Raw genomic sequence first — 23,150 nt, forward strand, 5'->3', positions numbered from 1 at the left:
CCAAAACCCACCTTGCCACAGCAGAAACATCAACCAGAGAGAGACCTGATGCCAACCGCCTCCACTGGCGGCTCTCATCCACGCACGGGTCCCTACCTTGTGCCGGCTGATCTGCTGCTGGATTTTGGCAGTCTGGGTACCAATGGGCTCAGAGTTGGCCAGCTTCTTCTCTGTCACCGACAGCCAGTCTGAAACGGGCTCTGTGGTTTCGTGGAACTGCTTTGCCAGAACCAGGATGTCCTCCAGCTGCTTCTGCCTGTATCAGGGATGAAACAAAACACTAAGGAGCAGCTCCCCTTGGAACAGAGAACGGGAAGCAGCTCTGAGCACAGGCACTGCCCTGTTGCCAACAGGGCTCTGCACCAGGAAGCCGTAACGGGCTTCAACAGAATCAGAAGCCAAAGTGGAAATACTTCAGAAAGCACCGTGACAGGAAGGAGGAACAGAAGCAGCTCTGTGCAGTGCAAGGTGAGACACCTTGTCAGGCAAGCTGCAACGCAAACACAAAAAGCAACGCAGAGAATCTGCAAAATAAGCTTTTTTTTCTGCAGCTGTTCCTTTAGGATCCAGTTCATTCTCCAGTGAAGGCGGCAGAAAGGCTCCCTTTGTGCTACTTTTCTTCTGTTAATATCCCCACCTCAGAGAGCCTTCAATGTGGGCCAGCTCGTAGCCGAGCTCTTGGTCTTTCCGAGCTGCTGAGCTGCTGTTCAAAGAGAGCCTGGCAGCGGCACAGCGCTGGACGGACACTCCATCCAGGCTGCAGCCATTTCAAACACCGGGAGGTCAAATTCGGCCCTCAGAAGTGACTTTGTAACCTGACATATTAGCTTATGTAGCAACAAGAAGCTTGTAAATGAGATTCAGGCAGCAGAAAGGTGTCAACAGGATGTTGCTGCTAAAGCTAGATGTTAAAGCTTAAAGGAATAAAAATAACATCCATCCCCTGCAGGGAATTTGTTTAATCTGAGCTCTTCCCTGCCATTGTAAACCACTGCTATCTACTTCAGCTCCCAAAGAGGCTTTGATTTCTCATGTTTTCCAGCTGTGGTTTCCAGGATGTATCTGCACAGAGCTCTCCGCCAGCTCTCCACATGCTGTTGCCCATGCAGGCGGAGCGGCCACCAGGGCTGACCAGCGAACCACCACCTGCGGCTGCCTGCACAGCCTCTCGCCTCGCTGACCAGTGCGTGCGAGGAACAAAAGCTCCAGCTCCAGCCAGCCAGAGGCCAGCCCAGCCATCGAGCAAAACAAGCCCGAGAACAATGAAAGCAGTACCGTTGTCGCAGAGGGGACATGCAAGTGGCCAAACTCTGTAAAGCTCTGGGGCGCCATGAATTACAAGATAAGCCCATCCCATGTTCTTGGCCAGTGTAACAGACCCTCTGAGGGCTGTAAAGCAAACAAAACTCTTCGCTTCTCTGGGCTACCAGAGCTGCCCACGAGGGATCAAGCCAGGAATGCAGAACGGCAGCAGAGCAGCTCTCTTGCCTCCGGCATGCCCCCCTGGCTTCAGGAAGGGGCGGTGAGGCCCGAGGGAGATCACCCGGCATGCAGACGGAGCAAGGGGCAGAGCACAGAGAGAAAGAGGCTCAGAGAAACCTCCCGGCTCCGAGCCAAGGGGCAGCGTGGTCACTCCCCGCGGCTCTCACCTGGCGGCCGCCCTGCGGAGCAGCCCTGCCCATCTGCTCTCCAGGCTCTCCAGCTGGCAGACGATCTTCTCCCTGTCTGCTGGCTCGGCCGATTGCGCGATCCTCCCGCCCTCGGCTTGGATCATCTCAACAGTGGCTTTGCGATCGTCCAGAAGTCGCTGGAGCAGCTTTAGCATCAGCAACGAGAGAAAGGGGATAGAAGTTACCAGATGGGTCAGCAGAACCTCTTGCATTCCTCAGAGATCAGATTTCTGTGTCTGAAAACCATTGATAAGCACTGGGCTGAGACCAAGGCCAGCCAAGTGGGATAACCACTGTCTTCTGCCTCCACCATCAAAACCAATTCAAAAGAGACTGATTTCACTTTTGAACTGGTTTCAGAGCCAGAGAACTTCTCAGAGGCTTCCCCATCCTTCCCCCAAATCTATCGAGATCAAGTTTTTAACTTTCCCTTAAATTTCCTCTTCAAAATCTCAACACAACGGACCAAGCCTCAGTAAGAATTCACTTTTAAGACATTTTGCCATGACCGCACTTGAACTTTCATCTGCAGGCTCACAAAGGCAGGCTGTGACCCAGGCTTGTTATCTCTGCAAACACTGCTGCGCCTTGGGTTGGCTCTTAGTTTGTACGTTCGTTTTGTTCAAATAGCCAAACCAGTAACTATAACACCAGCTTGCTCCTGACACAGCAGAATTATCAGCACAAACAAAACCGAATCTAGGGCTAGAAAAACATGGCCAACCAGCAAAACCAGCAGCAAACCTCAAGAGGCAGTACGACAATAAAGTCACGCTGGAGACTTAGACCATGCAGATAGCAAGTGTGGACAAACGAGCTGCCTGCTTCCCACATCGACGTGTGGGGAACCACCAGGAGAGCCGCTGAGAAAGCAGCAGACCTGTGTAGGTCCCAGGTACACCTAAGCTGGTTTCAGACCCCAAGAACACCTGGCTCTCCAGAGCTCCCCCTCCCTGCACGCCAGCCTGACCACCACGCCGTGCTCGCTCACCTTCTGCTCCTGGATCTGGGCTTTCACCACCTTGTACTCGGCAGAGGGAGGTTTCTGGTTGGAGATGAGCTCCTCGGTGTCGGTCAGCCAGCTCAGCAAGGGCTCCAGGGCGTCCTGGAACTTCCCGCAGCGCAGCAGGGCCTCCTGCAGCTGGGCGATCCTCTGGGCCACCTGCATGACACCCGCGCCCACAGCAGTGTCAGGGTGATCCTGCAGCCCCCAGCACCGGCGGCTCGGGGCTCAGCCCCCTGCCCAGCACCACTTCTGCCAGCGGGCCCAGCAGGACCGGGCCCAGCCCCTGTCCGCGCCCTCACCTTCTTGTTGAGGGTGTTCCAGCGGGTGTTGATTTCTTCCATGTCATGCTCCAGCCCTTGGACATCACAGTTTTTCCCGGCGCTTTGGATGAGTCCTTGACCAACTCCATTCACTTGCTGCAGTTTTAGCTGGAGAGGATCCACTTGCTCCTTCTGGAACAGCTGGGCAAGGGAAGGGTGGGAGAGAAAAACTATTTATAACCCGCACGCTGCTCGCCCAGCCCCTCCATCATTCCATGGATACAACAGGCTCCCTTCTCTAGAAAAGACGCAGTAGCTACTGCTTGTCGTGGTGCATTGATTTTATTAGAGCTGCGCAGGTTTGCCTGAATGCCTCCGGCACCTTGACCCAGTGACGTGAATGTCCCAGGCACTCGCTGGCTTGGAGTCTGCAGCTTGGGGTCCGTACACAGCCACCCCTGCTTTTAAACGGGAAAACTCCTTTTTCAAAGCACCAGAACAAGGTGGAAAATGTAAATTGGGGAATAAATTGGAGCATCAGCTATGGTCAGTCATCCGATTGGGAAATAACGCTTCTGGGGAAAAAACAAAGCAATTCTCACAGCGATGCTGTTGAGAACAGAGACCTGACACCATGCAAGTTTTGTTAACCACGAAATTACAGACACTGAGAAGCTAGCCGTATTTCGAAAGACAAAGGCAATAGGCAATTAATGTGCTAGTCATTTACCGCACCACATATTTGGCACGGTCCTGCCTGGGAATCCTGTGGGGAAAAGCTTTGAAAAACAAAAAGATTTGATAGGGAAGGAGGAGAGCGAACGAAGCTCCCCATCATAACGAGAGGCAGCAGGGAAAATCCTGTTTCCGTGGAGGAGATAAGTGCTCTTTATCGCAGCTCCAGATCTGCTGCAAGCAGCCGCCGAGCAGGCAGCGCTCGCTGCACGCGCCCCCTCCAGCGCACCGGCACCGCCGGGCTCCGCGCGGCCCCGTCCCGAGCAGCCTTCTGCGTCCCCACAGCCTGCAATACAATCCCCAAAAAAGGGAGCGGAGTCGCTCATTGTTTATTCTGGGCCCTTGGACTACGAGCTCATACAGAGCACAGGTCACCCTGCAGCACACACTGGAAAGGATTAGAGCGCTCGGCCCCATTGCAACATTTTCTCTTTTGGAAAGCGTTGGGAACTGAAGTCAGACAGCCGCGTGCCTGCTTTCTCAAGCGTGCCTCCTCCTTTCGTGCCCAAGAATATATGGACATGGACGGCATCTAAAAATGCCCTCGGATACAGAGCCTAAAATGCAAAACCCCTCCCAGCACAGCAGTGGATTGCAGACGGCACGGTTCTCCATACCAGGTAATCGCTTTATCTCTGAAGGAATACAGAGCAGGCAAAAAAGCCAAAGCACCAAAAAATGAATCTGCCTGAAAAATAGGGGTTGCCTTGATTTTCTTTCCCCATTTTCAGAGAGAAGGATACTTCCTCCTGTCGGAGCTCAGCAGCTCGAGAGCAGGGAGGTATCACTGCAGGGCATGAACTAAAGGGTGTGCTGGAAGACATTGTCCAGAGCTGTTTGCTCAGGGAGAATTATGCTACGGTTATAAGAAGTAAATGGTGACATGAAATCACCAATTCCCCAGCTACTTCTCCTGTTACTGTTTATATATGGAGCTGGCTGTTAGAGCAGCCAAACCCCCAAAAGGACCAGGCTGATAAGTCTGGCATGCAAACATTTGACTACAGCACAGCGCGAGCCCCGGCTGAGCGTGGTCCGAGCCCTCCGAACGAGCATCGACTGTGAAAACAAACCCCAGGACTTCAGAGGCAGGCAGGGAGGGAGGGAGGCCAGCAGAAAGCCCTGGCATCAGGTGACAGAAACCTGCAACACGTGAATAAGTACAGCCCAGGAGCGCTGAGGTTGCACAAGGACCATTAAGAAGATAATCACATACGCTAACGGCCCAAAGAGCAAGTATGTCGAACACGCTTGTTTTCCTTCGCTCATGAAAGATTCCAGCGATTTAGTTCATTAACCTCAGTGTGACTCAGCTATGAAGCAAATATTTAACGTGCACCCTTCGCTGTGCGGAAAATCGCGAGGAAGCTCGCACTGAGCGAAGGGGCTGGACAGACATCTTGGCGAGCAGAAGCGCAGCTGCTCCGCTACACCTCCTCCTCCTCCTCCTCCTCGCTTTTGAACGCTTCCCAGAGCATCCCTCTGCTTTCTGCTTCGCCCATCTCCGCGGCGACTGCATCCCAGCTCACTGTGCTCCTCACCCCCCACTGAAGCCCTGCGGGGCTGGAAACGCCTTGGTGGGGGCAAGGACCAGCAGCATTCATCCCAAAGCTGCCAACAGCCCACACGGCACCGAGCGGGGGATTTGGAAGGGGTTAACAACCAGGGACACCGCGCAGGGGGCAGTGAAAGCAGAGCAGTGAGTCTGGGACAGCAGATGTGCCATAACCCAACGTCTCCTTTCCCTTCCAAAGGTGCCCCCGGGTGCCCAGCCCGGTGCGCCCACACACAGCCTCTCCAGCTCAGCCGTGTGCATTTTTTAAATGGGTGGCACAGCACAAGAGATGAGTAATTGCTACTGAACCGGGATTTTCAGCGCTGACTAACTTCTGATGTCTCCTCAGTGATATTTCTGCTAATCCAGTATTAAATCAGCACTCGCTTACGGGAACTCCACCACCGACCCGCACCCCTCGGGGTCCCTCCACACAGGGTAAAGCAAACCCCAGCATGCCGAAGGAACTCGGCTGCCCTTCCATGTGGGTTCAGAGCCCCGCACCGTACCGTCCCTATCAGAGAGCTACAGAACGCAGTTGCTGCATAGGACCCGTTATTTCCACCCAATTTGTTTCACAGGATTCTGTCTTCCAACACGCTTTCTGCTTCGAAGATGGTAACCACCCCGCTGCACTCTGGCAAGAAAATTTTTCTGAAGAAGTCTGTAATTTATGTCTGAGGATAATATGCTTTAAAAAGCCAAGGAAGTTTAAGACAATAGTTTAGATAATCAAGCAGTTAAAGTCTTTTGCCTCCCCTGCCTATAAGAACATACAGTCCCCCCCAAACTTTTTCTCTGCCAATTTTAAGCCATAATCAGGAGGGAGAAGGTTGTTTCCAAGCCCGTGCTTGAGACGAAGAGCTGAGGAGACAATTACCAAAGCCTGCACCCCGCAAATCGTGTCAGCAAGTTATCAAGCATGCTGTGATTTCACACCCACCCCTCAATCACAAAATAAAGCGATTTTTATGCCTGAAACACCGTCTGCGAGTGCCTGAGTAACAAATACCTCATTATCTGGAACAAATCCATCTGGTGGAGCAGGAGGCCCTTCTGCGAGCAGAGCGGTGGCAGGGGGTCCCGGCGTGCCCACGGGCACCATGCCCTCGCTGTGCCCCGGGGCAGCTCCGGGGGTCGGGCGGCAGTGGGCGTCCTCCAGGCCCAGCCAAGGCCCAGTCGCCAGCACCAGTGGCTCCGTGGTGCCGGGAGGTGCTGGGAGGGCTCTGGCCTCCATCCCCGGCAGTGTGGAGGCAGCATCCTGAGCTGCCACCTCTGCGGTGGGCGCCCTGGTGGTGGGGTCGTCCTCCAAAGCCGGTTCATCGGAGAGCTGCTCCGGGCTGGGCAGCACGGCCGGGCTAGGAAAGTCATCTGCATCCTGCAAGGCCACCACCGGCCTTCCTGCTGGTGCGGGGCCACCGGCGAGAGCCCCGACTCCAGAGAGGACCGAGTCGGCCGCTTGTGGTGGCAGGGGGGCAGTGGGGACATCAGCAAATGGCGGCGGGGCTTCCAGAAGCTCTTCCACCACCACGGGCACAGTGTCGGTGGTGGCGCCCAGAGGTGGGTGCTCAAAGCACAATTCCTCAGCATCCACAGTAGGATCCCCAGCATCTGGTGGCGTCTCCAGAGCCTGGGGCTCGGGGACAGCCACATCCCCCAGTGCCGGTGGGTCAGCCAGAGCAGAAAGCCCCTCGATGTCCCACAGGCCAGCATCGAGAGCAGGCTGCCCGGCAGCGGGCGGCGCGCTGGGAAGCCACTCCGGGGCGGTTGGGCTGGGGGTGCCCCACACCACAGCCCAGCCCCGCGCCGCCGGCCGCTCCTCCCAGCCGCAGCCGAACAGCAAGTCCAGGTCTCCCGGCTGCAGCACGGCAGCCGGTGCCTCCCCGTGTGTGACAGCCCCCTCCCAGGGGGACCCCTCGGTGCAGGCAGCCCCCTCAAGAGCCACGGCCTGCCCCAGGGGAACCGCATCCCACAGGAGGCCCTCTGAAGGCACTGGGACCAGCATCGGAGTCTCAGATTCTGGCTCTGATACAGAGCCGGTGTGGAAAGGCGGCAGAGAACCGTGACAAGCATCCCCGCTTTCTGCCAGACAAGTTTGGCCCTCAGATCCATCACTCTCTTTTCCCAAATCTGTGGTTTCGTCCTCAGAAACCATTTCTGGGACATCCTGGTTGGCGAGCTCTGTCCTTCCAGGCAGAAGGTGATAGCTCCCGGATGGATCCGCGCCCTCAACACCGACCTCGTCGTGCTGCAGGGGGGACCCTGGCTCCTCTGCCACCGTGTCAGGAGCCAGGGGCTGGCAGGGGGACAGCCGAGCCGGGGACACTCGGCCAGGACAGGTCTCCTCGGGGAGCTGCGATACTTCACAGGGGGGTACCAGCAAGTCTTGGTTATCTTCACCCCACCCCACCGGAGCGCTGGGGTGACCTGCTCCTTCAAAGCCGGGGGCTGGACACGTGTCCATCTCGGGAGATGCCACCCCACCAGCCACCAGTGCTGCCACCGCACAGCCGTCCATGGGCTCCAGGTCCAGCAGCGGGTCAGGTACGTCCTCCACCAGTGCTGGTAAGTGCTGCTGGCTGGAGCCCGGCCCTGCTGCAGCAAGGGGGCTGGGAGAGGCCCCTCCATCTGAGTCCGTCGGGGTGATGGCTGAGATGTCCCTTTCTGAGAAGGGCTCTGTCGCTGGCTCCATGGTGCTCAGCACCTGCGAGCTGCAGGTGACATCAAAGTCCTCCAGGTCCGACACGACGGCAGAGTCTGAGGCGCTGACTTCCAAAGGGGCTGTAGGTTCACATGCTTCCACTGCTGCCCCAGTGAGTTTTTCCGAATCTGGGTCCAGTCCCCCTGAGTCCAGTGGGGAGACCTGAACCTCCACCAGGACGGGGACGGCCCCATCGCCCTCGTCCTCATCCTGACACTGCTCTTCCAGCTCCAGGAACATCTGCACCGAGTCCGTGTCAGACAGCTCGGGCACAGCGGGGCTGGCCGAGTGCTCCAAAGCCACAGCAAAGTCCTCAGCCTCGCACTGCACCGCCACATCCTCGGTGCAGCGCGTGCTGCCAGCGAGGGGGCCACAGGCACCCCCTGGGGTGCTGCAGGACTGCGCAGTCCCGGGGCTGGGGGCAGAACTGTCCCCGGGAGCAGCAAATTGTTCCCTTTCTTCAGAAATATCTGCCAAGCAACAGCTCTTCTCCTCTGCCACCAGCACAGCCTTTCCTCTCTCTGACAGCGTCGCCTCCTCCCACTCCTCCATCATTACCCAGCGCTCGTCCTCCTCAAATCTCAGTTCAGACTCAGTTTTCTCTCTGAGATTGGAGGTGATGAGAATGTTCAGTCCCGCATCCAGCAGCTCCTCGCTCAGGCAGGGGGAGAGGTTGACATTTTCCACCGTGCAGTCTGACTCGGAGGCCTCCAGAGTCTCCTGGCGCCCATCGCTGAGGTTACCCTTGATGAAGTTCTTCCTGGCCCGTGGCCAGGTGGCACTGGGGAGCCGGCAAGCCCTGGCCAGGTCCCCGGCACGAGCGTGGCCATCGCCCGCGGTCAGCAGGGGCTGGCTCTCATCCACGGCACCACCGTAGCCGTCTGCTGCAAACTGCATGGCTGTCAGAGCCTCTGCCGTGCCGGATGATTTGGAGACGTGCTCCAAAGTGAGAGACTCGGACATGGGCTCGCTGTGGTCAGCCTGGCCGGAGCGCTCGGCCAGCATAGCGCTCGACTCCCTCTTATCCCGTAGGGAAGGGTTGGAGGCGCCCGCTTCCGACACCTCGCTTAGCGAGGCCCCCATCCTCTCTGCGAACTCGGTGAAGTTCGGCGGCATGAACGACTTCCACGACCGCCGGTTCACGTTCTCCTTCCTCTCGGGATTCGGCCGCCTCCGGGGTGGAGCTGGCGCCGGCTTGGAGACGTCGCTGCTGAGCTTCAGCGCGTCGAAGATGACCCGCTCGTCCAGCTTCTTCGCCTCCGGCGCCCTCGACTCGAACACGTTGGCAGCTCCCAGGGTCCCGTTGCTGGAAATGGTGCTGCTGTCCCCCTTGCCAAGGGTGCTCTTTGAAAGCTGGTTGAGCTTTGATCCCTGATCGATTTGCTCGTTGATTCTCATTGTGTCGTATATCGACCGCTGGGGCACGTAGCAATCCTCTATGTATCCATCCTCCTCCTCGCCCTTCCCCAGGCAAGTGCGGTTCTGCCGTAAACAGTCTGGCCTGCTCAGTGGTTTGCCCATGCTCTCGCCCTTACAGATGACGAAACCGCTCCGTCAACCTTGCGCGCGGCACCGCAGGAAGCATCACATCTCCGGCAGGTCCCAAACCCACGGTGGGCGGCCGCGGTCCCGACAGAGCGGTGCTACGGGGTCGGGAGGCTCTGCCGGCAGCGCTGCTTCGGCTCAGCAGCCCGACCGCGGGGCCCGAGCAGCGGAACGGCACATCTCATCCCCGGCCCCCCCAAAAAGCCATCCGTCAGCAAAAACCATCCGAGCACGGCAGCTTCGACAAATATTCCCAATGACCGTTTGCGATAGGAGCCACAGAGTTTGAGGCTGTTAATTTATCCCGTGTGTCCTTCTTTAACAACAAAGGCACTGCTGGTCCGGGCCGCTCACGTATCGCAGCCCGGGCGCTGCGCGGCTCCTCTCATTCTCTGCCCAGCTCTAGTCCCGTGGAAGTCCAGCTGGTCCGAATTAGCCTCTCCCCCCGACTCTCGTGTTTTCATTTGAACTGAGCTTGTCAGCGGATATTCGTGCAAGTTTAAACACAGGAAGTTCTTCATTCAGGGCAAACTCGGAGGCTTCCTGCCTCAAAAACATGATGGCATTGTTGTTCCCTTCGCCCCACCGCGCCTTCGCGCCCGGGGCCACCGAGCCCCGGCGCTGCTCCCCCGGCGGGCTGCTCCGGCGGCGTGCGGCGGAGGAGGAGGGCTGCTGGGGCTTCTCTTTTCCTTTTTTTTTTCCTCCCCAGGAAAAAAAAAAATCGGCTATAAAACGCATCCAAAAATGGAAAGGGGCCGGATCGGCACGAATTCCCCCAAGTTCCCGGGAGCCGGCGGGGGGGACGGGGAGCAGCTGCGGCCGGCGGCGGCGGCTTCCTCCTCCTCCTCCTCCTCCCACCTCCTCCTCCTCCTCCCGGCCCGGCCCGCACTAACTTTCGCGGCGGCCGGCGGCGGGCAGCGGCGGCTCCGCACCGCCGGGCGGCCCGGCCATGGCGGGGGAGCGGCGGGGAGGGCTCGGGCCAGCCCGGGGGCGGCGGGGCCAGCGCGGGGGCCGGGGCCGGGGGCCGGGGCCGCGCTCCCCTTCCCCGCCGCTCGCTCTCGCCTTTTGTGCGCGGCTTCAGCGGCCGGGCCGGGCGCGCTGCCGCCCCCGCGGGTAGCCCCGGGCCGGTACGGCGGGCTGCATGGCGCGGCGGGGCCGCCGCCGCCGCTGCTGCTGCTGCTGCCGGTGCTGCTCCTCCTCCTCCTCCTCCTCCTCCTCCTGCTGCTGCTGCTGCTGCTGCCGGTGCCGCTCCGCTCCCCGCCGCGCCGCCGGCGGAACAAAAGGCCGAGCCGAGCCGAGCCGCCCAGGCCGCCCCACGCCGCGGCCCCGCCGCCGCCGCCGCCGCTCGCTGCCAGCGCCGGGCTCCCGCCGCGCCGCCAACTCCGGCGGGGGGCGGGCGGGGGGCGGCGCTCGGCGGGGCGGGGAGGGGCGGGGCGGGGGGAGGCAGCGCCGCCGCCCCCTCCCCGGGAGCCGCAGCCCCCCCCCCCCCTCCCCGGCCCGGGCAGGGGGGAGCCGGAGCCGGGCCCGATGGTTTTTTTTTTTTTTTTTTGGGGGGGGGGGCACAGGGGGCGCTCCGCCGGCCGCCGGCAGCCCCCGGTCCCCGCCCCGCCGGGGTGGCTCCTCCTCCGGGGGGAGGCGGCAGCGCAAATCCCCCGACAAAGAGCAGCAACGCCCTGCCTCGGCGGCGGCCCCCACCCCCCCCGGGCCCCGGCCGCTTTTGTCCGCGGAGGGGCCCGGCCCGGCCCAGCCGCCCCCGGACCCCACAGCACCGCGGGCGGGTCGGTCGGTCCCGGAGGGGCTCCCTCGGGACCCCCGGGCCGGGCGGAGCAGCGCGGCCGGGCACCGGCGCCCCCCCCCCCCCCCCCCTTCCCATCCCGGGCACCGGGCTGCCCCTGCCCCGGGCACAAAGAGCCGCCGCCGCTCTTGTCGCCCCCCGGCAGCCCCCGGCCCCGCCGCCCTCTCCCCCCCGGCTCGCCGGGGCCCCCGGGCAGGCTGCGAGCGGCCGGGAAGGGGGGGGCCGGCGGCGCGGGGGGGAACCTGCGCTTCGGGGGGGTGCCGGGGGAAGTCGCGGACTTGGGAGAGAAAAGCACAGGGGGTGAACCAGCCCCGCACACCCCCGGGCTCCAGGACCCCCAGAGCCCCCCAGCCCCGCGGCTGAACCCCAGCAGCTGCCAAAAACCAGGGCGGCCGGCGGGTCTCTGCACGCAGGGGGTGCGGTGCTGGGTGCTGGGGACCCAAGGGTGCTGTGGCTCTGCCGAAAGCCACCGCTGAGCCCCGTCCCTTTTACGGCTGAGGAGCTGAAGCCAAGAAGAGATGAAAGGCCTGATTTTTCGGGCACGCTGCAGGTGCCTGCTGCCTCCAAAACTGCGGGGACTCGTCCAGGGCCGAAGCAGCAGCTCAGGGCGCAGCTGTGCCAGGACCCGAGCCCCCCCAGCCCTTCGTTTGGAGGCAGCAGCAGCCCCTCGCTTTGAGGGGGGGGCAAACGGCAGCGAGCAACTGCTCCAGCACCACTCTCCCAGTGCTGGTTTTCCCCCAAAAGATGGAAACGATTGTTTTGCAAAGGAGGAGGCTTCCAGGGTTATAAAACGCCTGTTTAATTGCCTGAAGCATCCAGCTGAGCTGGCTGCAAACAACCTTTGGAAACCCCTTTCCTATAACCGTGATAAAACACGACCAAGGAAAAGAGTCGGGAGGTGAGGAGGGATGGACGAGCTGGGAGCGGGGTGCAGCAGCTCCGCGAACCTCCCGTCCTGCTGGTGGGGGAGCGCCTCGTGCATCCCAGGCTGTCCCTGGGCCCTCTCGTACAGATGCACGGGGCTCAGCTCGGTGCCCAGCTCCTTATACTTCGGGGGGACCGGGCCCCGGTGCAGGTTTTTAACGCGGCACAGCTGAAACAACACGGGAGGGGCGGCCGTGCCATGCCAGCGCAGCCGCACGGCTCCCGCTGCCCCTCGGCTGGAGCGGGACCGTTACCGCTCCAGGGCCCCTCCGCCAGGAATCCCAGGCATCCAGGCCGGGGGCGCGGAGGCTTTTTTGTTCCACTCCTAGGAACGAGCTCGACGTGGAGCTGCCGGCTTCACAGCCAGAAATTCTTTTCCTATTTCCTCATAAAGTCACGTGCCAAAAGCAAGCCAACTCTTCCCCTAACACATCCCCCCTTGCCCCCGTCTCTAAAACCATTAGGGAAATATTCAGCAAGTACTAAAGCCAATTAAAAACCTGCCGCGCCTAGCCTGAAGACCTGAGGTGGAGCTCTTGCAGGTTCCCCAAGTCACCGGCCAGTCGGTGTTAAGCCACCAAGTACCGCCAGCGCTGGGGACAGAAGTCACGGGGCTGAAGGGGGCCGGGGAGCACAACCCTTGCTCCAGGGCTTTGCTCACGCTGCGCACTGGTGCGAAGGAGGGACAGGGCAGGGCGCGGAGGTCCTGTTTGAATTTCTGCCCTTTCTGCTGTCTGAACGGCTCTGGTATGTGGAGCCCTGCCAGCAGCGATCCCTGTTACTGAAATAAACGGCTGATAGAGCTTCCAGATTCGCAGCCCCGGGGGCTCAGGGGAGCGCGGCTGCTCGTTTCACAGCTAGCTGGACCCATGGTTCGGGGGCAAAGGAGTGGAAGGGCCACCGGGACCCCGTACGTGGCTGTGGTTTAGTTCACAAATCCTCTCTGAGCAGCCTCATTGAGCCAGGCACAACTCTGGGTCCGAGGCTGGGGATGCTGCCACCACTCTCGGTCCCTGTGGGGACACCGGAGCTGGCAGCAGGCTGCTCCCTGCCGAGAGGGGACCAACGGGGGCTGTGAGGGTGTCACCGAGCAGGACGTGGGCACCCAGAGCCACTGCCTCCCCCCGGCCCACCCGCTGGCCTGAGGGTGAGAAACCTCTGTCGAACCCCCCCCAGAAGCTGTCGCAGACTTGCTCGAGTTAGAGAGGCCCCCAGAGAGACCTGCTCGAAGGGGAAGCGTCCCCGTTTGTCCCCCACACCCCCACTTTTCAAGCCTTCCTCATATGGGCACCGTCTCCGAGGCACGGGGACGGCGAGCCTCCCGTGGCGGAGTGATGTCGCCTGTTTACGCCTGCATCGCATCCTGCCCGCCGCTACGGCGGCTGTTTACACGGGGAAGCGGTATTTGGAAACCAACATATTTTTAGCTTTCTTTTAATGCGTCTCAGCAGCTGGAAATGAGGGACCTGTGTTGGAAGATGATCAAGAGCCCAGAGACAGCTCAAAATCGCTGACGGACATGTTGCTAATGAGCCCGGCATACCACCGAGCGCCTTCCTTATCCTTGGGGCTCCTTTAATCCTCACCCTGCTGCCAGGCACCAGCTCCCTCTGCCCTGGCCGTCCTCACCGAGCCTCTCCGATGGCAAGAGGTGGAGGGCAGAGAGCTCCTGGCTTGGCCCAGTGCGCTCTGGCCCGGTGGGGTTTGCTGAGCAGCCCTGGGGCTGGGTGCACGGGGTCCTGTCCGGGGGGGACGAGCCCCACGCTGCCACCTGAAGCTGCTTTGAGGGGACCTGGGGGGGTTTCAGACTCCATCAGACATCACGATGAGAGCGCAGTGCCGCAGCGCACGCACCCGACATCGGCCTTACAAGCAGCTCTTTAGGTTTCGCTGAGATATCTACTGGGGGAGGCGGGGAGTTTGTGCTTTTTAGTCTTTGCTGCATTTGTCGTTGAGTTCTGAGAGATTTCTTTATCTCCCTTTCAGCGCTGTTGCTCTCCTCCTAAACTCGCTTCTTTTGCCAAATCTCTGAAATTGGCGTTTCTGTGCGTTGCGAGGTACGCGGCGCTGCGTGGGCAAGCCCGGAGCCTGCAGCATGTTCCAGGCACCCGCGCCTGGCTAATCCCATCCGACCGTGCCGTGCTGCGGCTCCTCCATCCACTGCGCTCACAGCCGACTTCAAACCGATTTCATGTCAGGCCTCAGCCACCACGCAATTCCCCTCTTCAAAGCCAAAAGGGTTTCGTGATGCCGGCTGCGAGTGCGCCTTTCAAGCAGCGATTTGCATCCTGCAACCCATCAGTTCTTTGGCACCCGCGGACACCTCGCAGGGCTGGGGGAGGCAACCCACCTCCGTGGGGTCTGCACGGCCGCAGGAAAGCGGTTAGGGCCGGGTTGGAAACCAAACTCCTGGAGTAACCTTCTGCAGGTTGGACGTGCAGATGCAGGAAGCACTGCATTCCTAGTTGTTTCTTTAACAAGGGTGCAAGAGCTTCACTGAAGCGCTTTTCCTGCAAAGCAGCCAGCATAGATATTGGTATAAATAACTCCTGAGCGGAGCCTGGAGCCCACATGTTACAGCAGCGATCAGACTCAGCCCTACAACTTGCCATTCTGCACGCGGTCGCTGCGGAGCCTGGTGCTCCCACGACGCCCATCTGCGCAGCGCCGAGTGCCCCGAGGCATCCTGCAGGGACCGAGAGGGGAAGGCAGAGCCCTGTGCCCGCACTGTAGCGCCCGCTCCTGTCCTTGGCCCCCCTTTTTCCCTGCAAATCCCCCCCGTGGCTGCCCCTGAGCAGGGGGCAGCAGGGAGGGCGACGGGACAGGGCGGTGAATCAACAGCTCCGCAGGCTCTGTAGGAAGTGAGGTAAGTGCGTTATCATCCCGAGAATCCTCTGGATGGGAGACATTTTAAATCACTCCTTCGGCAGAAGAATTGGCAATTGTTCTGTGCGCGCTGCGGTGACTAATCCAAGTCCGAGCCGTTCCCCACGCCAAGTCTGCATCTGCTCCAGCCTCTCCCCGTCCCTGTCCCCAGCAGAGGACCGGGACAGCCGGGTGCCAGGGGGCAGCCGTGGGGTTTGCTCCACCGCGTGCTGCCAGCGGGGCTCCCTGCAGCCACGGCCCGGTTCCTCGCTCTCCTCTGCTCGGCCCTCGCAGACAAGCGCTTCCACCCTCCTGGCTCTCCGGGGCTCATACAAAGCCGGTATTTTTAGTATCTCCTGGAAACCCTGCGAAGTGTCACCACCACCAGTTAACGAACCCTCCTCTGGAAGAGGACAGTCCCATGCCCATCTCCCCTGGCGCGGGCTGGCAGGGAGCTGGCAGAAGACCCAAGGCATGCACAAGTGGGTGGCTTTGGAACAGTGACCCAAGCTGACTCCTGAAAGGGTCTGTTTGATCACAGCATAATTGTTTTATGGTTAAAAAAAAAAAAGAAAAAAAAAAAAAAGCCTTGTAAAAGCCTTGCTATGATTTGTTCAGTCTCAGCAGCTCTCAGCTTCCCTCACTTGTTCCCAGCTCGCACGGACACGCGAGATCTGCTCCCGAAGCTGCCTGTGCGTTGCCACCTTCCCAGTGACAACTCAAGGTCAAAACTCAGCCACCGCTTTCTGATGAACGGGCGCGCACCGGCGAGGCTCCCGCTGGGGAGGACAAGCTCCAGGTACAATTTGCTCTTCCCTTATTTGAGATGAATTCACTTCCAAGGAATGAGAAGGCTGCGTGCTGCAGGGGCCACTCACGCTCAAGTGTCTCTTCTGCGAACACGTTTGTTTACAGCGCTCCAGATCAGCGGATCAGAAGCACGGGCGAGCAGCGCCAAGTGCCACCAAGGTGCTGCAGCTCCGTCGGGGACCTCACCCTGGCACCGCCACCCGGCGCCGAGCTCGGCACGGGGCAGGCGTGGCCGCCTGCTCCCCGCTCCCACGTTTATCACCCATTTTCCAACAGGGGAGATGGTGCCTTTAAGGCAGCTTAACAGCTGTCAGAGAGGAGGCATTTTTGCGTGTGTTGCTGATGCTCAAAATACAAGCCAGAGATACTTTAAGTAGGCCTGGAAAGCGTTCAACAAGAAGACACCACCGTGCAGCCTGTCCCCGCTCCCAGCCCCATCCCACCCAGCTGCTCGGGACGGGACGACTGCAAGGAGCCACGCGCATTCCTCTGGGGGCACATAAGGGTTAAAAATACCACTGGGGGCTGCGAATCGTCCCCTCCGCCACCACCCCAGCCGGGTCACCAGGAAAAGCATCCCTGGAGCCCAGGGCCAGGGCCAGCAGCAAGGGTACCGCGCGCGGCGAGGAAGAGCTCGCCACCTCATAGCTGCTCTCCGGCTTGGACCCGCAGCCCTGGCACGGCGGCCGATTTTCCTTTGCACATCTTTGGGAGCAGCTCGGCAGCGGCGGAGCACACCCCAGTGCAAGGGACAGAGCCTGACCGACGGTCCCCGAGACCAGGAGGCGTGTGCACCCAGTCTTGTACAAGAGGGGAGCACAAAACGTCGCTCATGACTGCTCTCTCCCCCGGCCGGCAGAGCAGCGTGCTCTGCAAATGCAAATGGCATCAGCTCCGGGAGAGGAGCCACCCGTTTCAGTCATCCTGCAAACTAACCCACGAAGCACAGACCCGGGCAGCCACGTGCCCCTGCCCGTGTCTCTCCTTGCCACCGGTGCCCCTTGCAGCGACAAGTTTCTTTTTCCAAGCAAATGTTCAGTTTAGCAAAAGCACAGCGCTGCCATGTTCGGGGCTGCCTTGGTATCCCCCGTGGTCGCACCGAGCCACGTTCAGGGGCAGAGCGCTTTTATCTGCTGTTTTCACGCTCCAGCCTCACTGCTCTCAGCCACGAGGCTACCTCTTGCCCGAGCCCATGACCAGGCAGGTGCTGCTCCTGCACCAGCACGAATGCAGAGCAAACACAGAGAGAAATAAAGGCAAATTCTGCCTCGGATTTCTGTGCGCCTCCGCTGCACAGGGAGGAAACCACCCACCCCACTGTGTGCCTGGCTCCTGCTTTGCAGTTGCTCCCATGGCTTTGCTGGAGGGGACGCCGCGGGGATGGGCAAGTACATGATGCCCAGGGCGGCGAGCGCAAGGCAAATGCTGGCGGGTGAGAGCCACAGAGCGGACCATTTCTGGTCAGCTCCCACCTGAGGGCTGGGGAATCGGAGCTCCGAAGAAAGCGGACACTGTCCTGCCTCAGCGCGGGGCTGCAGCACGGGGCTGCAACGAGCTCATTGCTCCTTTTACTTAGGGTGACGTGGGGAGGGCCTGGAGCAGAATTAGAAAGAGCAGCATCTGAATGGGAAGATGACTAATGCTGCTCAGGACTTTACTCGCTAGCTGCATCACCACTCCTGGGATTTCTTTCCCTGACTTTTTTTTTTTTTAAGCAGACAAAGGGGTTCTGCAGGCATGAGGGCTGAGGGCTGTGCGGGCCCCGGACGACCTGACCTGCTCTAAAATGAAATGGGAGCGTGCCATAAGTTATTGCTGTCCAAGGGTCCTCCCTCCCCCTGTCCTCGAGCACAAAAGCTTTATTGGCACGAAGCAGCCTTGCCTAAGCACAGCACGTTGAGCAACTCTCGTTTCAAATCGCCTCCCCGAAAGAGCGGCTGCCGGAGGAGCAGCGGGGAGCTGGGCTGCGGGGTACCCCGGCACGCCTCGGGGTGCTCGGCCCTCGCTCCTGGGGGGCTCTTGTGGCTCGGAACCACCCCCGGCCTCCTGCCAGCCCTCCCGCTGCAGGGGCCCCCAGCCGGGATCGGCCGCAGCGGTGATGCCTTCGTGCGGCTCGGCGCTGCTCCCTGCCTGGCTGGGGCTTGGGGCGAGATCCCGGGGAGCGCCGCCTGTGCCAGCTGCGGCAGGTCCCGGCTCGCCGGCATTCCTGCGCCGTGCCCCCACACCCGGAGCAGCTGCGGCAGGGGGGTGCTGGCTGGGAAGGGGCTCGGCCGTTGCCTTCCTCGTCCCCCCTCACCCACGGTCCAGCCGCGTTCAGAGGCACAAAGGCATCCTCCCCTTCAGCATCTGCACCGGAGCAAATGTGAAAGCAATCATTTGGTTGTGGTGACAGGTTTGATGCCTTTTTCCTGGGTTTCAGCTGGGGTAAAGTTCCTCAGACACATGCAGAAATCATTTCTGGACTGCAAGGCCAAGGGGGAACGAAGGCACTCTGCCCAGCTTCTGCACTCATCCCCTGCATGGGAAGGAAAGCGTTCCCTAGAAGTACAGAGCCGCTCTGGCACGCTACTGCAGGAGGGGAAAAGGCTGCTTTTCACTCCCAAGCCTTTTTCTATACTGTAGTGAGCCAAAAAAACTGCTCGCACCTCTGACCCAGGGAGCATTGCACAGCTGTGTGTTACTCTCTGCTCTGTAGGTGAAACAGAAAAATGAGACCTTGTCCAAAATTAACGCGGTGAATCCAAAGAGGGTCCCGGCTCACTGTTCAAGATCGTCAGTGCTAAGTACCAGACAGGCTTTGAAAGACGAGTTCAAAATCCAGCATGTAAAAGGTAAGCAGCAAGTAAACAAAACCAGGCAGACGTCTTCCCAAAACCCCAGCCCAGATGTCTTCCCAAAACCACCGGAGAACGCGATTCCATCTGCTTGCCGAGGCCCAGGCTGACAGATGCTCTTTGGGCAGGTGAGACGAGCCCACGCCTGGGGCTTTCTGGCACCGCCATGGCGAAAGAGCAAACTGCAACTCTCCTTTATCCTCAGCACAACTTTGGCTTCCCAATCTTTGGGAAGAAGGACTGCAATTCTGGCTCTTCTGGGTCAGGGGTTGCCGCTGCGTGAGAGCGGGCTTCGGAGAAAACCCCAATGTCTCCGCGTGACCCCGCGTCTCTCCTCCGCACCCAGGGAGTTATTCCCCTGGGGAATTCTGCTGTTTGCTAAACTGAATCAACGTAGCTGTTATGTTTAGTAACATTTTGACTGTGGCTCATTTAATTTCAGTCATTAAAATTTAATATTACTGTGAGCTTTGAGAAAACCAAGCCGACAGCAGAGAGGGCGGAGGGGGAAGAAGTGCCCCAGCCCACGTGCTCCCAGCAGCAGCTCTCGCTGGTGGCTGCCTCGTGCCAAAGAGCGCAACGCGCTGTGTGACGCTCGTGGAGATGGCACGGAAAGGACTTCCCTGTTTTTAGTACCCTTTTGTACAAAAAAGGGCTCCCCAGAGAGCTTGCGTGTGTTTATTGCTCTCGCACGCGATGCCAAGCCAGCCTGCTCTTCGCTGAAGTGAAACCACGGCCCGCGCTCCTGCACCGTCTGCTCCCGTGCCCGCGAGCTCCGGCAGCGCCGTGCCCTCCGATGGAGCTGAAGCATCTCACGGGGTAAAGCAATACCCATCAGGATGTCCACATAAGCACAGACTCCAGCCTTCAGAGATGCCTCTCAGGTGCACTTATCTCAGCATAAAACGAGGGGGTGAACGAGATGACACCTTCAGGACTCTTCCAGCCTGGATTCTCCCAGCCCTCTCCCAGCCCCAGCAACTCGCCGTGGCCATCGGGGCCTGGAGAAGGCTCTTCCCCCGTGGGGCGTCTCATGGGGCGTTTGTAGGCAGGAAAAGAAAAATACGTGGGAAGTGTCGAGTATAAGCTGCTTCACAAGTCATCTGCCCGTGACCTCAGCCAGCCTTCAATACCTCTCCTTTGATTAAAAGGCAGACACAATGAGCCCAGAAGTGCCCACCTTTGTCAGGGCTGCATTGGCAGAGTGCCGGGAGCCCTGGGGCCACGCCTAATTTGCATCTCATTTACACAGATGTTCATTAAAATTGATGCCTTAAGACATGCTATCTGCCCGCTCACACCCCCTGGGCAGGCAGAGTGAGCCCCTGGGGCTTCCTGCTCTTGTCCAGGGGGAGCCAGGCCTGCGTCGCCCACGAGCAGCGGGCTCAGGTGCTGAGGAACCAGAGCCCCCCCCGAGCAGCGGGGCAGAAGCGGGGCCCCTGGCCAGTGCTGCCTGAACCCCTTCCATCACATCTGCCCCTAGGCAGAGCCCTAAGACGAGGCTTTACAAATATCTGCTCTGCAACGCGTGCACCTCGCACAACAGTGCCTGCTCTCCGGATGAACTGCGCATGGGAGGAACGCTGCCACGTACCGGCGACTGCTCCATCCGCCATCGCCTCTCCCCCACTTCGTCCTCAGGCATTACACACCACAACCCTACGCTCACTGTCGCCACTTCCACTTTTCCCACCGAGCTTTCCACGAATCAAGACCCCGCTGTGGGCTGCAGGTCTCCCTCCTGGCCCTCGCACGCGTGGCCCCAGCACCGCTAGGCCTTGCATGCTGCACGGACACTGCGTCAGTTACACAGACCAGAAACTCCTTTTCGGATATATTTGCTGCAAAGCAGCTGTGGAGTGTTCAACATTGAAATTAAGTCCTTCCTAAGCAATGCAAGTTTAACACCCAACACAAGAGATAACAGCAATGCAATCACGTAAGCTGGAGTTCGCCCTGTTAGTAATGCTGCCGAGTTTTTTTGGACAGGCAGCCCTCAAAGCAGAACTACCCCATCCTGGTGAGGGGTTCGCAGAGCTGCCAAGTGATGGAACGGGATCAATTAGCCATGAGATGAAAAGTAAATGGCTGTAAAAATGCCTCCCCCTCCCGCCCTCCATGATCACCAGGAAACGGGCAGCCAGATGTAAATCAGCCCAATCATCAGCTCCTGAGCACATCGGTAATAGAAGTTTCACAGCGAGAGAGTTCCTAAGTAGTATTAATGTAATTAATGTAGTGTAACAGCATGACCCAATACCATAGTACTGTATTTAAAAAAATCAAACACAATCCAACTCTTTCCTCAACATTTCCTGCAAGCCTTGATGGTCCTGAACTGGTCCTTTGCTGGAAACATGAAAAGCCCACAACAAAAATCATCTCTGCTTGGTTTCTTTCCCCGTGTGTCCCCCTTCTCCCACAGCTCATCTCTGGCTTTATTTGCACCCAAGGACCCCCAAATGGATGTACATGTGAACAACAAGTGGGAAGGGTGGGCCCGGTAGAAAGGCCTACAGGATGATCTGATCTGGACGAGGCTCTCAGACGATGCCAACAGCTCAAACGGACTCAAAAACATTCCTCCTTCCCGCAAAACGTAAATACCAACCGCCTCCAAAAGCCCAGGAGGTACTGGCATACCAACATTACACACCGCAAGAACAGGGAAAAGAATTTTTTCTGCCAGCCACAAAACCTTGTCTCTTCCTTTCATTGCAGACTATCAAGTCCAGCAGTTGATTTTGTATTCTCCAGAGCAACAGTAATCTACTGCATCCAAAACGCCGACCTAGCAATGAACAACAGTCACAACAGCTTGACCAACAGAGGTCCTACACAAAAGACCACAACACTAGACAGACCTTCAAACACCAAGTGCCATTTAAGAAGTGCTTTAGCATAAAGACTTACCTTGAAGTCTGCCAACTGCTGGTTGATAGTTTCAACCTCTGTTCCCACCACCCATTGCAAGGCCTCGTTCTCCTCTGCCGCTGTTGTCATGTGGGTCAGCTCCTTCAGCCTGCTGTAAAAGTCCTCGACACGCGACAGGGTCGTTTCTACCTGCTCCTGACGGTTCTTGCCTCTCTCAGTCAGTTTGCTGCACTGTTTGTTCAGCGTCTCCAATTCACGTTTCAGTCCTAATAAATCAGGGCTCCCTTCATCCTCAAGCATTTTCTTGCATTCACTTTCAGAAGCCTCAATGTCAGACTTCAGCCTGTGGAGCTTGCCCAGGAACGTACGAACGTCCTCTGCTTGGGACTGAAGGCTGTCAGAGTCTCTCCCGATGGGGCCCATGCTGTCTAGCTCATCATCGAGATCTGCCAGTTGAGAGAACATCTCCCTGACCCGACTATTGAACTGGCCAATCCCTTCAAGTTTGTTTTCCATGAGCACGCAGCAGTCATTTACTTTCTGCTTCACAGCTTTAAAGTCCTCCTGAGCCACCTCAGCTTGGTTTAACAGCTGAGAACAGTCAGACCCATCTGGGGCATCTTCTACTAGACCTTGGGTGAAGTTTTTCAGATAATCCACTTGTGGTTCCAGGGCATGCAGCACCTCTTGCTGGGCCCTGAGTTTCTCCAGGTTTTTGTTGCTGCAGGCTTGTGGCCCTAGTGCATCAAAGATCTCCAGCTGGTGCTTTGCCCCCTCCAGCTTCTTCTCGATGTTCTTGAAGCTCTCTTGAAACTCCTTGAGCCTCTGGGACATTTCGTCAAGGGAGCCCGTCTTGGCTTGCAGCTCTTCTGTGATGGCATCCATCTTCTGATTGATCCCAGCCTTCTCATCCCGAATGTCATCCTCATCGGTCTGAGAAGCATCGATCAGGATGTCAGCAGCACTGTTCAGCATCTCCAGCAAAGAGCGGCGCTTCTCCACGTCGCTCAGCATGGCCTTTGATCTCAGAAGAGTTGCCTCCAGCTGCACCGGATCCAGAGTCACTTCCAGCTCTGACATCTTTGCCTTGCAGTCCTCCACCCAAGGCAGGAGGTCCTCTGTGTGCCGTTGGTACTTCTGAGCTTTCTGCAAGCAGTCCTTGAGCTTAGAGTGTCTGTCAGCAGCCTGTTTGCTGAGCTCTTCCCAGTGTGTTTTGAGGCTGACCAACTGGTTTTGGAGAGTGGTCTTCTCCTCCCCAGGCTGGACAGAAAGCAGCAGAGATTCTCCCTCAGCTACGATCATCTCATAGGTGCCACTGTGTTGGTTGAGACTCTTCTGGAACTCCTCTTGCTCCTGAATTTGGCTCTGTAGCCTCTCCAGTTTAGCAGAAATAGGTTGGCTCTGAGCTTGCTGGCACAGTTTGTCATCTAGCCAGGTCCTGAGTTCATCAAACATATGCTGGAACTGCTGGGAACTTGCAAGCACAGTCTGCAGTCGGTTCATCCGGTCGGCTGGAATGGAAATAAGATTAGAACGCAACAATTAAGATGGAATCAAATAAGCAAAGTGCAATTAT

At 58.7% G+C, this 23,150-nt stretch overlaps 1 protein-coding gene across 1 annotated transcript in view; it reads right to left on the reverse strand.

Moving 5' to 3' along the window:
• Positions 1-23,150, reverse strand: part of MACF1 (microtubule actin crosslinking factor 1) — a 117,145-nt gene that overhangs the window by 31,123 nt on the left and 62,872 nt on the right. The window contains exons 58-62 of the mRNA XM_050715157.1: positions 21,614-23,085; positions 2,976-3,137; positions 2,662-2,832; positions 1,650-1,816; positions 97-256 (exon numbers count right to left, since the gene is read on the reverse strand). Of these exons, the coding sequence (XP_050571114.1) occupies positions 97-256; positions 1,650-1,816; positions 2,662-2,832; positions 2,976-3,137; positions 21,614-23,085 (2,132 nt within the window). The remainder of the gene's footprint in view (positions 1-96; positions 257-1,649; positions 1,817-2,661; positions 2,833-2,975; positions 3,138-21,613; positions 23,086-23,150) is intronic.

This window comes from Cygnus atratus, chromosome 23, assembly GCF_013377495.2.
Source record: "Cygnus atratus isolate AKBS03 ecotype Queensland, Australia chromosome 23, CAtr_DNAZoo_HiC_assembly, whole genome shotgun sequence".
In the NCBI taxonomy this organism is placed as follows: domain Eukaryota; kingdom Metazoa; phylum Chordata; class Aves; order Anseriformes; family Anatidae; genus Cygnus; species Cygnus atratus.